Raw genomic sequence first — 17,278 nt, forward strand, 5'->3', positions numbered from 1 at the left:
AATCTGCAGACATTTTCGAGTTAAAATGTCTCAATATTATCACAATTTTTGGGACAATTTATCATCCATAATTGGTGTCGTGACAGGCCTGAAGTAAGACATTAAAACACTCCAAATCTTCTCAATGTAGAAGCTATAATTTGTTTTATTTTTATTTATTTTACTTTAAGTTACAGATTTAATTATTTCATATCTAACAATTCAAGTAACAGTGTGACTCTTAAACTGAGTAAAATTTAAAGAAGAGGCATTTTGTCCGATAAATCGCAACATCTGATTTTTAAACAGACAATAATCAGTAAAACTGATTACAAAATAAGACTATGTCTATGTTTATGTAAAAAAAAATTATGTATGTATCTCTTTAAGTACACTGCAAAAACACAAAATGTTACCAATCTACTTTTTAGTTCAAATATTTTAAGACACTTGAAATAAGACACAACTAACGTAAAAGTCGCTTTTTATCAAATCTAGGAGTTTGTTTTTAGTTAATAATTCCTTAATATTGATGAAAAAGTAACATGGGAAAAATGCTTCAAGTTAAATATTCTGTACTTTCATATCAATTTTAAGCAATTGTTCACTTATATCTTGCAAAACAGTCACCTGTATGTTAGTTTTGTTTTATTTCAAATGAACTAAGACATATTCAGTACAAACCAGACTAAATTCAGTCTGTAAGGTTTTGTGTTTTTGCAGTGTAAAACAGGAATGTATCCCGCTGGTGTCTGAAAAAAACACAGAAAAGCCAGAAAACAAAACAAAAATGTGCAGAAAAAGCAGCCATGTTGAAAATACAACTCAGCAGCATGCATCATTTCCTGCAGGAGTTTAATTAGCGTCCTCTGACAGCTTTGTAATTCATGGGGTCACTCTGAAAATATGTTCAGCTCTCAGATGGAGTACGTGATGTGTGGCTGGTGCTACGCCCTGCCAAGAGTGAATCACTCCCTCTGAGGTCTGAACGCCCGCCAGCAGCTCAACCTGGGAATTAAAACACTTTCCTGCTCTTAGCACAAACAGATTTCAAACCGGTTTCTAGTAAGGTTTGTTTTATTTTTGGAGAGGAGCCATTTATGGAAATATTGTTTGGAAACATGAGAGTGGATAAAGTTAACAGTTAACTTGTTTTATTACCACAGGCATGCATCAAATTCCCAACGTGATAAAAAGAAACTCCAGGTCAATGGGAGTATTTGTTAATGATTCATGGAGAGCTTCAGATGTGGTTGTCCTGCTGATCAGATGTTACTACATGTGATGTTAGTCGCTGAATCTCGTCAATCTATCAACACGTGTTCGTCTGTTGTGCAGAGATTAAACCAGATGGGTTCGATGAGACGCTTTGTTGTCCGATCAGAACTTTGGATTTCTCTAAAGTAAATAAGAGCTGGGTGGACTAAGACAGCGAACGTGACTCTCTTAGCGAGTCACGTTCACAACTTTCTGCTGCTGGTGGAGGAAATACCTGAAGCAGCTGGCGTGGTTTTAAGTTTATACATTAAAGTAAATTACAAAAAAATTATAGTATATCAGTGCAGATGTGACAGATCCAATAAAATGTTATATTTGACATTAATATATTTATACATTTTTGTTTTAAGACAAATAGTACATTCTACAACACTATATTGGGGTCATTGTAGAAAGAAAAACAAATTCGGCAACAATCTCACATTTTCTAGAAAAAACATGGACATTTCTGAGCTCCAAAGTCAAAAATGTGCTGGAAAACAACTCAGAAATTCTGAGATTAATCTCACAAATTTTCTAGAAAAAAAACTTGAAAATTTCAGTCTAACCTTTTTGACTTTTCAAACTCAGAAATTTCCATATTTTTTCTAGAAAATTCCTGAGATTAATCTAAAATTTTCTGGGGTGGTTTTCTAGCAACTTTTTGACTTTTCAAACTCAGAAATTTTCATGTTTTTTTCTTGAAAATCTTTGTCATTAATCTGAAAATTTCTGAGTTTTTTCTAGCAAATTATCAACTAATACAGTCTCAGAAATTACTTTTGTTTTCTTCAGAAATTTTCTAAAAAAACGTTTGGGCAGGAACTTACTCTTCCTGGGGTTTTTTTTCCATCTACAGTGGCGTCATGACATTTACCAATAATACAGCAGAAACTAAATGTTAAATTCAGTTGAAGTGAACTCTGGCTCAGTTTGAATGCACATGTGAACGCCAAGCAGATCCAATATCACTCCAAAAGCAGAAAGTGGACCACAGCGCAGAGCATTCTGGGTAAATATGACCAAAACAGATGTGCCAGTCTAGCACATGCAAGAGAAATGTCTTGAGATCTTTTCCCAAAGACAGAAGTCCTACAACCACTAAAATCTGGCGCTACTCCATTTTTGTTTACATTTTGCAAAGAAGGACGTGTTTGGTCACTGTCTTCTTCAGAGATTTTATATTGTTTCCTTCAGCAGTTCTTGGTGCAGCGCCCCCACAGGCGAGACAGGAACAGGTTTTTCGAAGGTTTTGGTTCAGTGTAAAAGCGAACCGTTTCAGTTCTGCTCACAAACCCAACAGAATCTACCAAACTGTCAGGTGTGAAAACACACCAAGGCTGCAAGCGTCATGGCGGCCTCACCAAAATTATACAACTGACTGGACAAACAGCCTGCTGCCGTTTTCACACATTTTGAATTTTAAAGCTCAATTATTTGTTGCTTGTGATGTAGTGTAATATTAATGGATTTTGTGTTGAGTTTTTTGTTGTTGTTTTACTGTTGACCAACAAGAAAATGAGCAAAAGTTTCTATCTACGTAAACTGAGCTGCCATGAGGTCAGAGGTGACATGTTCCACTTTTCATGATTCATTTAACACTTTCTATGTGGCATGTTTCACAAAATGCGGTACTTATGGTCCAATATAAAGCTTAACCTTTAATTCAACATTTTAAAATGATAACAGTGACTATGGTTCAGAAGGTCTTCATATTTTGGTTATTCTCACTTCTGGCACTGATTAAACGCTGCAGCTGTCAGTGTAACGTAGTCTGTTGACCTCATTTCGTGCAGGTTGTGCCTGATTGTTGTGGGAGTTTGGGGACTTCCAGAGGCGAAATGACAAAAATCAGTTTCACTTTTTTTGTTAGAAGTCTATGTGCGAATTCTCTGTTCTATTCTCTAATATTATGACTTTATTGTGGTAATACTATGACTTTATTTTCAACGTTATTCTTGCACAACTTTATTTTCATAAAATGACTTTATTCTTGTACAAGTTTATTTTTGTAATATTCTTCATTTTATGAGTTTATTCTTGTAATTTCTTTTTTTTCTTAAAATGGCTGCAATACTCGTGCAAAATACAGAAAATGTTGACTAGAAATACATTTTAATTCCGCCCTTGTTCGGCGCCCCCTCTAGCAGGGCGCCCCTATGCGTCGCATATAATGCATACCCACTTTTTGCAGCACTGACAGCTTACAAGCACAATCAGCTTGTGATTTCAAGTCAGTTGACTTAAAAAAAAAAACAAGAATAAAGTGACTCTTGAGAGGGTACTACACGAAAACTTTTTGAAAACAAGAGTTTGTAGACTGCATTCATGTCTGACCCTTGGCAGAACAACTAGAGTCATCATTAAGTTAAATATATCTATCAACCAACGGCCTCACGCTGTCAGGGCTTCACGTTGTGCTCTGCAACGTGACCACCACGTTTCCATCCTCGTGTTACGCCGCGGACCCGCTTGGCTCCGCCCCTCAGGTGTCCTGAAAGTGTGTCACTGGGTTAAAGTGACTCCAGCGGCCGGCCGGAGAAGGCGGGGCCCCACTATTGAGAACATTTAGTTCTCTCCACTAACCCGCAGTCTCACACACAAAAAGAGGGGGGACTTCCTGCAGCAGCACACGGAGACCGGCTCTCAGTCAGGACGTAGAAAAGCCCTGGAAGCATCGCTCTTTTCATGAGTCATCGGCTCAGCGGTGCACAGTTATCCCAGAAAAAGAAGCCTGGTGTTCGGTTAGGATCCGTCTCTCAGCTCGGTGTTTTTCCTCTGACAGTTTGGATTTAGTTTATTTCCTCCAGCAGTGATGCCAGAGGACTTCGGAACAGCCAAACCTGGTAAGAAGATTATGTTTTATGCCATTATTAAGTTAAAATGATCAATTTGCCTGCACTGTGCAGACTTGCTGCAATGTTGTAACATCATGTTAATTCAATATTAAATAGTTTGCCCTACTTTTAGGCGTCTTTGATTAGTGGGGAAATAACTTCTTTGAGTCTTTTAAAAGTGTTTAAACTGAATCGGGGACAGCTTGTTTACTATCGAGACTCTAGAAATATTCTAAATAGAAGTTTTACTGTTTGACCCTGTGTTCAGAGAGGCGATCTAAACGTATTTTTCAGCCTTTGTTGGCGTTTTTAAATCGGGGTTAGGAGTGTCAGAGCGGCGCTGCCGTGTTTCCATTTGACACAACAACAGTGTTCCACTTCCCCGGTCCCGCTCACATGGCCAGCGTAGCCGAGCCATGTGCCCGTGTGTACATGCTCTTTAAAAGCCGGGCTCTGATTGGCTGAGGGGCGTTCCACTCCGCGGCGAATTCCTGTTCCCATTGGCTGGAACGCGCTACGTGACGTACACTATTGCATAATGCATTCGCGCTCCTCTGCAGCTCTGTACACGTGAGACAGTGGAGCAACAAACACGCGGCTGACCCAGATTTTTTTCTACGTCCTTTTTTTTCCCCCTGCATTGTGCTTCTGCTGAAATTCATGACAGGCCCACGTGTGGGTGGGCCGTGACAGAGAACAGTCATGGTTGAGGTTAGATAATCAGTCTGCCGTGGCCTCTAAAAAGAAATGTCACCCGTGTTTTTCTAAGAGAAGAAAATCATCTTTCATGGTAGTTTTCCTGTAAAAACTTTATGATTCAGCTTCTTGGAAGTGACGACACACTGATTCAGTTCAGAACTGTTCATTTACTTAAAATGTACGAGTTTAATATTCATTCACATCACAGTAGAGTTGGAGAAAAACACTTTTTATTAAGCTTAACTAGTGAGAGAATAGTTATAGCTACAATCATTTTGGTCAAACTACTGGTTTTGCTTCATTTTTCCCCCATATTTTTTAAAACATTTTGTGCTCCATTTATTCCATTTTTTCATTTGGCTTACCCAGTTTCCTATTGCATACCAGAAAACCAGTTATTCTCGATCAGTTGAATCCATCTCGTCATACAAACCAGCTATGTTTAATGCACATGTCAGCCAAATTGGATTTTAAAGTTGGCGTTAATGAGAGTTTTCCAACTTAGTTTGATTTTAAATACATCATTACCTATTTTTGACCCAGTTATTTGTCCTATGGCTTATTCTGTCCATTGAAGTGCCAAAAACTAGTTTTATTACACTTTGAAAGTCAAAATCAAGTGAAACATTCAGTTTTCCAAAGTGAAACAAACTTTTTAAAATGGCCTACTGTTGTCCAGAAGAGGAGTGCTGATGAAACCCACCCAAACACAGAGTTGCGTAACAGGGGAGCGTGTTTCCTCGCGCAACATTTGGTTTCCACGAGTGTTGCCCTGGTGCTTCAGTGACCCCGTCTGGCGGAGCACGCTCCCGTAGCACAGAGACCCGGCCGTGTTATGTAACCGTGTTATCCAACCAGCACAGGAGGTGATAAAGCAGGTCAAACCCAAACCAACCAGCAAACAGCAACACACATGTCCAAATACACGCTGCCTTGCCTGTGTGTGTGAAACAGGCGGAGCTACTTTCTATGAACAGTTTGTTTATATGAAGCACTGAGTGAGTTACTACCCCGAGTTGGAAAACTTTGTGGTTAAATATAAACCTGTTAGGTGGTTTTTGGTCAAAGTGCATGCTCTGATTCTTCTTTTTTTTTTTATTCCACAGGAGGAGTTATAGCTTACATTTCATCCAGTTTGGGCTCTTCACCTGAGTCCCGTATGAGCAGCAGCCCCATGTCGTCGTCCCCGCCAGCTTCCCGGCCCTCGTTGCCGAGCCGGGCCGTCGGCATGGTGGTGGACATCGCTCCACCGGCAAAACGCGGTTCTGGTGCGGAGAAGACCGGCCGCTCCTCTGCGTCTGCAAAAAGCAGCATAACGAGTAAGATCTAGGGAACATGTTGCACACTCCGGCCATTTTCAGGGTTCCAACTGGTGCCTGAAATCCTTGAAAATTAAGAATTCAAGGTTTGGAAGGTGCTTGATTTCCCTATAAAGTCCTTAAAAGTGCTTCACATTCAATCCGCATGGTTTTGTAATAAAGTAGAATTTAACATTTGATTAAAAAGCCAAAATTGGCAAGGAGTTATTTACAGTTGAAACTAGATATTTTCATACCATACCAGACACAAACTTTTTTTTTGTATAGTGTCTAAGTATTTAATTTGAGCAGGAAGGTAATTTATCTCAACACAATTTGTTTGGATTCTTTCAGTATACTATTTACTATTCATAATGGCTCAATAACTTAATTATATGTTTTATATGTTAAACAGTGTTATTTAAATTGGGGGATTTTTTTGTTACTATAGTGTTTATTTATAGTAATGTGTAGGGTGTGTGAAAAATGTTTCAAAACATAAAATGTGTTTATATTTCAGTTGACTTTGTCCCTGCTGTAGAATATAGAATACTATCATCAAACATGATCAGTAATAAATTATTTCATATAAAAGTGAATGGAAACTTTAGTTTTTTGTTCATTTGTATCATTTTTATCTCCCAATGTGTGGAGCTGGAAGAGTTTGAAAATTTAAAAATGCTTGAAAAGTGATTGAAATTTATGAATCCTTCATTTTTGTGTTTGCAGAAATCAACGGCATGGTGCTGCTGTGCAAGGTCTGCGGCGACGTGGCGTCGGGTTTCCACTACGGCGTCCACGCCTGCGAAGGCTGCAAGGTGGGTAACGAATTAACTCTTTATAGTTTGAGTTTATATCGCTGTCGCTGCACACGCTCACACTGTTGATGCTGGTCTGGTCGTTCAGGGCTTCTTCAGGAGAAGCATTCAGCAGAACATCCAGTATAAGAAGTGTCTGAAGATGGAGAACTGCACCATCATGCGGATCAACAGGAACCGCTGTCAGCAGTGCCGCTTCAAGAAGTGCTTGGCTGTCGGCATGTCCAAAGATGGTGAGCATCTGGAAGGTTTTCTACATTTAGCTGTATTTTTTTCCACCAAAATGGGTTCAGTAGGAGGCTGGGTTCGGCTGGGGAACAAAATGGCAACGTTACATTTTCAGCTGGTGCGGTTCGCTTTCATGCTGCATTGTGTTAAATGAGCCAAAGTAATTTAAAACCTGTTCATCTTCTCGCCTGTGGTGGCGCTGCACCAAGAACCACTGAGGTAATTGACACAAAAACCTCAGCAGAAGACATAATGGTAATTTCCTCCCTTGCAAATGTAAATAAAAATGATTTTAGCAGTTATATTTACTTCTCTTTTGTCTTCGAGCCATGAGCCATTTCTCCCGGTAGTGCTAGACTTGTGTGTTTGTTTTGGTTGTATTTACCCAGAATACCTTGCATTGTTTCCACTTCCTGCTTTTGGAGCGGTCTCCGGTCCGCTTGCATTCACATACGCATTCAAACCACACCAGAGTTCACTTGAATCGAACTGAGACCGAGGTTTTTAGGCAGAAAAGAGTTTGCTCTTTTGGTCCCCGTCAAAGTTTGACTACGCATTCACGCTTTCACCTACAAACTGGACTCTCTCGACCAACGAACCAGAACCAGTTATTAAAGCTCTGATTGGTTACTAGTCTCTCTGACTCAGCTCAGAGGTGGAGCTAAGAAAGAACCAGAAATCAGGCTCCAGTTTATTACGAGAACTGGTTTTGTGTCCTCAAACTGATCAATTTTTTGTATGTTTTTACTCCCAGCTGTTAGATTTGGACGCATCCCTAAAAGAGAGAAGCAGAGGATGCTGCTGGAGATGCAGAACGCCATGAACAACATGATGAGCAAGAATGGCATGCTGCACGACGACCAAAGCCCGCCGCCGCTACCCATAGAGGCAATCAGCAGCGACACCAGCTCCTCTTCGTCGTCGTCTTCTTCTTCCTCCGCCTCCTCCTCTACTTCCGACTCTCCATCGTGTTCCAACCCGTCCTCCCCGCGATATCCTCAGGACTCGGAGTCTGTGGTTTCCATGGACACCAACTCCAGTTCTGCATCTTCCTGCGGGTCTGACAGCAGCGAGGATGAGGGTGCCGTCACGATGAACGGGCAGCACCAAGACGCCTTCACGTTTTCCCAGCAGAGGTCCCAGTCGCAGGGCCACACCTCGCCGCCGTCCAGTACGGATTGCGGCGGCCGCATGGAGGAGCAGCAGGACACCTCGAGCTGCTGGAACGACAATCCAGCTGTGGGAGGATACCAGAGCTGTCCGTACTCCAACTCTGCCTACAGGGAGGAGAGGGCGGCGTACCAGCAGCAGCTCGAATGCAATCCATCCGTGGAAAACCACAGGCAGGAAGAACGTTACACCCAGAATGCCTTTAGCTACAACGGACCAAACGGCTGCATGAAAAGTCGAGCATATCTGGTGAGTAATCCCCCAATAAATACACATAAACTCATAAACTTGGAAACATCTGCTTCACGCTCTCTGTTCTTTGCTCTCGAAAGGTTTGCCCGATGAACACCTCTCCGTACGTAGACCCCAACAAGCCGAGTCAGGAGATCTGGGAGGAGTTTTCCCTGAGCTTCACCCCCGCTGTGCGGGAGGTCGTGGAGTTCGCCAAGAGGATCCCGGGTTTCCGTGACCTCTCAGAGCACGACCAAGTGAGCCTGCTGAAGGCTGGAACGTTTGAGGTGAGAAGCCAACCGGGCTCTATGTTTCTGCTCATCTTGAAGTTCCACAGGGCTGTGCGCTCGGGTCATGTTTCCTCCCTGAGGCTTTTTGTACATCTTTAATAATCCCCAAAAAAGCAAATTTTACAAACATATTCACAATATCATAATGCCAGTTAGAGCTGAAACGAAGGATCATGAATCGTATTAATCGATTATTGGAATAACTGGAGCATACAGAAGAAAAAAATGCTATTTGCTTTAAAAGCAACATATTGAGAACAGTGATTGAGCTAAAACTGTAAAAAACATTTTGTATTCAAGATAAAAAAAACACCTTTGTCTGCAAATATGTTTTAACAAAAACTATTCAAGTGACATTGTGTTAGCTTCACCCAGTTCAGATTCACTAAAAGAACACTATATGATCGCATTTTAGATAATAAAATGTTTACTTTAGTATTTAAAGAAGAAATCAAGTTGTTTATTTGCCCTTTAAAGGTATAGATAAAAGAAAAATGTATAGAATATCCGACAGAATAATCTATTACTAATATAATTGTTAGTTGCAGCCCTGTGCCAATTTCAAAATAGACACATCATGATAAATAAAACCACTACATTTAAAATACAAAATAGAATAATTTAAAAGAAAAAAATACAAATGCATGCATAACAAGAAAACTGCAAACATAATATGTGTATCTACTGTAAGGGAGTGGATTACTAGGGATGTTTTTATCAAGCTTCACCCCTAAAAATAAAATCAGATCTTCTGAGTTTAATATAGTCTACCCAACTTTGCCACAATAATCTGTAAATTGTTCCTGTGATTGACAAGGTTTGTTATTTTGTTCCATTTTATACATGTCAAATTTTATTTCCATCTAGTCATCTGGGGTTGGTTTCATAGAATTAAGACAAATATTTTGAAGTTCATAACTGAAGTAGATTTTACAGCTAAGCTTAGAAAGCTGAGGAAAAAGGGAGATCTGGTCATTTAAAATGTTTATTCCTGATATTCAGGTGCTGATGGTCCGCTTCGCTTCCCTGTTCAACATGGCCGAACGGACGGTCACCTTTCTGAGCGGCAAACGCTACAGCCTCGACACGCTGAGGTCGCTGGGCGCCGGCGAGCTGCTCAACTCAATGTGCGAGTTCAGCGAGAAGCTGGCGGCTCTTCGACTAAATGAGGAGGAAATGAGCCTCTTCACCGCTGTGGTGCTCGTCTCAGCCGGTAAGATCCCAACATTCATCACTGTTTTCTGCTAGGGATGCGATTTATGGTCGATTAATGGTTTAGATGGAAATGAGCTCCACTCTATGGATTATAACGGCCGCTTTTAGTATTGTAGTTAGGCTGCCATCCAGCAGAGGGCGCCGCTGGTCATCTTTAAGCGGAGACAGTTGATTCAGGGAGGGAAACGGCTGAAACAGTCCGGTGTGGAATGCAATTTATGCCGTAATGTTTTGAAAAACAAACACTCGACAAGCTCCTTAAATTGTCATTTATTTTTGAATTAATGTCGTTCATTCAGCCGAACTGCATGACGGAGCATTTAAACATGATGGCGGCAATACGAACGGAGTTAATGCACTTCATGGAGCAAAGTTTTAACTTTCCACAGACAATATTTACATATGAACATCTCTCTATTGATGGCAGGGAATTATGTGTTAAATGTTTTATTCTTTTCATCTTTTATTTTTCTATTCAGAAATATAAGTATGTAAAATGGGGCAAAACCACAATTTTTTGTTAATTCAGTGAATATTTAATACAGTTACAAAAAAACTAATAGAATGATGGATTAATAATTTATAATTTTTCTGTTTTGTTCTCAACTAGCTCATTTTTAAAGAACAGTTTTGTTTCCAGACTTCATAATTCATTTTATTTGTTGACTAATTTTGGATATTTAAAATGCCTTCCAGTTCCAGCGGTAAATGTTCATTAGAATTTAAAGTTTATTGATGCATCATTATGCCGTTACCATTACATTATTTGAAAATGGTCTCAAAACATTATCATTTATAGAAATAACTTCTGGGACAAATTTGTTATTGTGACAGCTAATTACAGCTGACAAAATAACCTTAAAATTATATTTTTAAATCAGCATGTGAAAAACTTAGTTATGTTATGGAAAGACAGTCGGCCATCTTGACACAAAAGAAAACGTTTTTTCTTTTTTTTTGTCAATCAAACATCAACTTCAGATTAACTCATTAATCGATAACTTGCATCCGTATTTTCTGCACGTTCAAATCAAAACGTTTCCTTCAGGAGTTTTAACGTCGTCTCTTTATTTGTGGTTCAGATCGATCGGGCATCCAGGACTTGAACTCTGTGGAGGCCCTGCAGGACAAACTGATCTGGGCTCTGAGGACCCTGGTGATGCAGAACCACGGCGACGAATCCGCCACCACCTTCACCAAGCTCCTGCTAAAGCTTCCCGAGCTGCGTTCGCTCAACAACATGCACTCTGAGGAACTGCTGTCATTCAAAGTGCATCCATGAAGACTTCCTATAATGACGGACGATTTGTTGACCCTCCACCTGGACCTGACCCTTGACCCCCGACCAACTCAGCCGCGTTTGTCTGGAATGGATGAAGTCGTTTTTTTACTCTGGGGGTCTGAAGAGAGAACATAAAGTTTACTGTATTTATGGAAGACATTTGCACGTTGCACACAGACACACAAATGCACGTGTGTGTTGGAGGGTTTTAGTTGGATGTATTTTTACTTTTAAAAGTACTATAAAAAAAATAAGATAAAATAATGCAATGCAGTTTTTCTTTTTTACATCCGTTTCCTCCGAAAGCCATTAATTCCAAAGTGTATTTCTGATCGGGTGAATGTGGGAGACATTATATACTGTATCTTACACGTTTGTCGGGTCCAATAGTTTATTCTGTGTGGTGAAACGCTGCAGCAGATGCATCGCCGAATGTGTGCTCACCGCTAAATGCATGGCTGTACTTGATTCTAAATATTAATCTGGATCTTTCCCGTCATGTCGATCAGCTCCTTGTTTCCGTGTACATAGCGTCGCATCTTTCCTGTTTTGTCTTATTTAATATTGTTTACGTGGGCACAGCCTGGTCATTTCTGCAGGAAAAGCAAAAACACTACGTTTGCACAGGTTTTGGAGCAGAAGGTGAAGTGTGCTGCATCATGTAAATGTTTTGCCATTTTCCCACTTCCTGATTCTCTCTCTTTTTTTTTTTTTTATCAAACTGTTTTTCAGCATAGCACTGAACTTTGACCAGTTTTTCCTCATTCACTATGTTGAAATATCAGCTACTGGCAACACTGCCATCTGTAAATAGTTATACAAAAACATTTATGTGAAATATATATATATAAATATCTTATGAAAATAGACTATAAATATATAATATAGTATAAATAAAAATATGTGAAATAGTTTTTGTTAAGTGTCTTTTTTTAAGTTTGTCTAGCTGCAGTGAGTTTTGTTCTCCAGCAGGTGGAGCTAAATGTCCAAGTGATCCGATGGAGGAAAGAAAAAACCGAGTTATCTTCAACAAATGCACTGCAAAAAACAAAATCTCACCAAGAATATTTGTCTAGTTTCTAGTGCAAATATCTTACAGCACTGTCATGAAGAGTCATTCAGTAAATAATGACACTTTTAATGCAAAGTTGCTTTAAAAGTTGTCCATATTTGCATGATTTTGTAAATGACTTTCATGCAAAGTTGGCACTTTTAATGAACTTTTAATCCAACTTTTAAAGCAACTTTGGATTAAAATAGTCATTATCTACTGAATGACCCTTCATGACAACAGTGAGACATTCATTAAGACTCCTTCATGTTTATGGCAGTCATGTAAATCTTATGCACACCCCTTCAAATAAAGTGTTAAATTCCGTCTTACTATAAGTGTACTAAGAAATTTGCAATTGAAACTAGTTTCAGTTTTTTATAAACTGAATTCTTTACATATCGGACTTGATCATGTTTTGTGTTACAAAAACTACTATTTAAAAGGTCTTGGCAAAGAGACAAGAAAACTAAAGCCACCAGATTCAGAAAATTTGTGTCGGAACATCAGTTTGGAGGAAATTATTGGGAGACAAAAAAACAAAAACAAAACACAGATTAGGATGAATTAAAGTCCTAAAAGCCAGGAAATTACTGGTTAGAATCCAAGCTGTTTTCATTTTTATGCAAACAGCCGATTCCATCAGGCAACAAAAATTAGAAAAATACTTCAGCAACAGTGGTTTCAGGCTTCAAATTGTTCAGTTTTTTTATATCCTCTGCATCAAAACAAAAAAAATATTGGGATTTTCTTAAAGTAGAGATTAAAATCCCAACAAAACTTTCTATGTACGTAGGCCTGTCACGATAACAAATTTTGCTGGACGATTAATTGTCTAAAGAAATTATTGCGATAAACGATAATATTGTTTCAAGACCTTTTGACACAGATTTAATGGAAATGACTAATAATACATGCGATTACCTGATATTTATTTTCAAAATAACACGTAACACTGGAACTGATAAACTAAATAAACAAAACAACCAAAAACAAAAATAAAATGGATTCTCAGTCTCCATTAACAAAAAACGTACTTGAATAAAAACTAAACATAAAGCCAAAGTGGAAATAAATACTGCATTCAACCAAAAGAGTGCAGATTATGAAGTCTGTATTGCCCTTCAGTAATCTCTAGATTTAAATAGAGAAAACCGGCACATCCGACCACCTAATGCAATAGTTCACACTACACCATTTGTTGCCCCTATTTTCCCTTTATGACAATCTTAGATCGTTGGCCGATCTAACCGATCATCTTGCGGTGTGTGGTGGGTTACGGTAGATTGTCGTGGCCGCTCCGATCTAAATCAGGGGTTTTCCCCGACTGTGAGCTTAAAGCTGAATGTGACAGGTAGCCAATCAGAAAGCGAGGATTCTCTTCCGCGCTTTCTGAGGGGAAATTACGGAGGGGAATCCCAAACAGCTGACATGGCGCAACCCGAAGTCTAGCGGACATCGGAGATGACATGTGGAAACAACATTAATATTTATTTAACGTTTCGTGCAAAGAATATAGAAATGACAAGGGGAGGAGTTGGAGCCAAATTGCTACCGCAGTTGATGAACCCGGTAACTTTTCAGCTGTTCTTCGTTAACGTAACATAAATAGGTTTTAATTATTTTCATTCAGCTAGAACTTTACGCTGACTCTATAGCCAAATGCATCACAGGTAGATTCTAGTAAAACATTGATTAATGCCTGATTTTAAAATTAGTTAACTGGACTTGCAGCCGTTATTTTGTGCCCGTGTGGCTGGACACCACACGGCACGACAAACCCGATCGAACCGTTATACCTAGGATTTCTGTCGGCTAACGTGTCTCTCAGGGTTTGAAAATGGGCCAACAACTCGTGTAATGTGCGCTGGACATTAGACTAAGGAAATGAGGACGGGAGGGTCAGTGGAGAGAACCGGAGCTGAGCCTTTTTCATTCAGCGTCTTTGTTGTGTGCTGCGGGCACATTATTATTCTTGACTATTTCTTTTCCTTGTTTTCTTATAGATTTTAGTTGAATGACCTGTTATTAATCTATTTTGGAGTTTGGATAAATTCCTTTTTGCTCACGTAATTATGTTAATTTGTGGCGCTGTTGGTCCGCCTATAAATAGGCTGGCTTTCGGCATGTTGGGAGCGCCATCATCCTTTCCGAGCTCCGCCTTTTCCGCTCGTCCCACTTGCTCCATCCGTGCGGTGCGCGCACGTCCAGTCGCTGTGGGCCGCAGCTGACTCTCCAGCCAGCCATGCGGTATTTTTGTTAGCTTTTGTTTGTCTTTCTTGTGATTTTGGCCTGGTGGGACCGGTTGTCCTGTTTTCGATCTTTCTTTTGATTAGATTCTCTTTTTGCTCTAGTCCGGTACCAGTAGGGGCTTCGACGGCCCTGTATAGGGTTGGCCCCCAGCTGTACCGTTTTGTTCCGTTTGATCGGCTCACCAGGTCCAACTTTATGTTAATACTTTTGGGGTTTTGTTTTTTCTTTACTTTTGGGAACACAGGATTTGAGGGTCTTAACATTATTTTCTTCGCAGAAAATCAGGAAAAGCTGAATTAAGAAAATCAACGTGAAGAAAATGTATAAATAAACATTTTGTTAAACCCTCACCTTGTTGTCTCGTGTCCTAAATATGTTGTGTCCTTGGTGGACCTAACAGTCATCAACAGAAAGAAAAAAAGGCAGGAAAAGTCGATAAAGACGATAATTAAAATGGTCTCGATAGGTTTTTTTTTTTTTATCGTCCGATTAATTGATTTATCGTTTATCGCGACAGGCCTATATGTACGTATAAAAATAAGCAGCAGGATTCCAACGTGAGGTCCGTTTACATTTCGACTTCTTCGTGAGGTTTCAGTGAGGTATTTATGTTCCTACAGTGATCTGGATTCAAACACAGGCAAATGGAGCAGCTAACTCACTTCCTAAAAATGCAAATTCTGCTTGTTTGAATAACAAATTATGTTTTCAGACACCAACAAGTTGAAAGTTCATAAAGTAACAAGACTCCATATAAAGCTTTACATTTTTAAAGTAATGGAGTCAGACTTTGGTTCTAATGAAACAACCAGCAAACGTGGCAAAAGTTTAGCATTTTTCATATTGAAAATTTAGACGTAAAACATTCAATCTGTGATTCAAACCTTTCTTATTTGGTTGTGCTGTTTTTGACATTTAGAGTTAATTTTGCTGACTTGATGCCAATTAAAACTTTGCTGATGGTAGAAAACAAACAATCTTCCCATTCACACAAGCAAACCCTTTTATCTTAATGAACCTTTGTTGTTTATGTAGTTTCTGTGGCACATAGTTTGTTTTCTCATTAAAAAACTGAGCTTGGCACTAAAATTACCAATGAAATAAAACTCCCAGACCTGCATGCCAGTACTCAAAGTATGACAGTGTGTTAGGGCCACTGTAGAGAGAAAAAAGGAGCAAATTTCAACCAAATAACTCAGAAATCTTAAGATTAATCTCAGAAAATTTCTGCGTTTCAAAAGTTTAAAATTTTCAACTTCTTTTGAAGTTTAGAAATGTTCTTGTAAAAGACAAACTGTTGTATTTTAAATAACTTCTTGAAGGTTTTCATTTGTACAACAGTGTAATTTAAATAACCTATAAATATTGCACCTAAATGTCAACATTTGCATATGTAAATTTCATGACGGACTGCACGTTTCTCATCTTCTTCCCATCTTAGAAAGCTGAGATGTCAACCTTTGAGCACCTTAAGCTCTTAACCTCGTGAGTATTGCTTTTACATTTTAGCAGCTATTGAGTTAAAAATTTTATTATTTTTGATAGGTTTCGTTTAATAAGCATTCATAACAACTTATTCAACTAATTTACCCATAACTGAGAGTTTGTCATTTTCAGCAATTTTCCAGAGATCAGTTATCTTGTAAATGTAACTTATTTATGTCTAAGAAAATTTAATCAACTCCAAAACACAGGAATTTTGTATTGCTTTTTGTCTAATCACCTGGCTCTGATAATGCCATGATGTGAATTGTGTAAATGTAATTAAAAAGGTTCCAAAAATGAACAAAAAAATTTAATAAATATAAATTGGATAGAAAACTTATATATTGGATATTTTGCTTGTCATTTTTTATTTACCCTATAATGAGTAAATCTAAAATTTCTTTCCATTTTATACAGGATTATATTTATATTTTGTAGTTGTTTTATAATTGTTTGCTTTTGCAGAAACGTCTACAATGAACAAGCAAACGGTTGGAACAGCACTCCTCTTTGGTAAGAGCCTAAAAAGGAGGTAAAAATGTCTAATTTCTAGCTGCGCTGGTGACAGAGAAGTTAAAAAAGCATCTGTTCATAAAATGTAATTACTAATTAGAAATGTAAAATATCAACATTTATTTCAAGACATCACAAGTATATTTTTATTGCAAAGTAATCTTAGGTGTTGTGTCATTTTTTCCTATGGAGACGACTGGGTGCCAAGACCGTATGAGCAGGAGACATGTCTTAGCATTGTCCATCATTGTCCATATGACACATTATCTGTCTCATATTATTGGCCATGCTGCAATACGCCACTGTTCTTCCCTGTCGAGGAATCTGGTATGGGTGTGAGATCTGTCCAGGTATACGCAGAAAAATGGAATAAAGGCCTGGGAAATAACAGTATAACCTGATTAATGATTAAAAGATGATTATAAATGTTAAGTGATTATAAGATGATGATACTCATTGCCAATGAAGCAATGTGTGATAATATACAGGCAGTGAAGAAATGTTTGTAATGAATGATCAAAACATGTATCTGTACCTTTAATCAAGTGAATATTATAATGATGTATGCTCTGTATTCTTAAATCCATTGATTCTACTACATTATGAAAGGCTAAGGTTGTACTTTTGAGTTAACCAACAAATAACATGTATTATTAAAGATCATAAGAGTAC

The 17,278-nt window shown here is 38.7% G+C and overlaps 1 protein-coding gene across 1 annotated transcript; it reads left to right on the top strand.

Moving 5' to 3' along the window:
• The first annotated feature begins 3,777 nt into the window (after positions 1-3,777).
• Positions 3,778-12,215, top strand: nr1d2a (nuclear receptor subfamily 1, group D, member 2a). Its single transcript, XM_008430991.3, has 8 exons — positions 3,778-4,082; positions 5,879-6,091; positions 6,800-6,888; positions 6,977-7,121; positions 7,871-8,535; positions 8,619-8,804; positions 9,810-10,020; positions 11,105-12,215. Exons 1-8 carry the CDS (start codon positions 4,052-4,054, stop codon positions 11,302-11,304), a joined length of 1,740 nt encoding a protein of 579 aa, XP_008429213.1. The 5' UTR covers positions 3,778-4,051; the 3' UTR covers positions 11,305-12,215.
• The last annotated feature ends 5,063 nt before the right edge of the window (positions 12,216-17,278 follow it).

Source organism: Poecilia reticulata, chromosome 16, assembly GCF_904066995.2.
Source record: "Poecilia reticulata chromosome 16, P_reticulata-male-v2, whole genome shotgun sequence".
Lineage (NCBI taxonomy): Eukaryota > Metazoa > Chordata > Actinopteri > Cyprinodontiformes > Poeciliidae > Poecilia > Poecilia reticulata.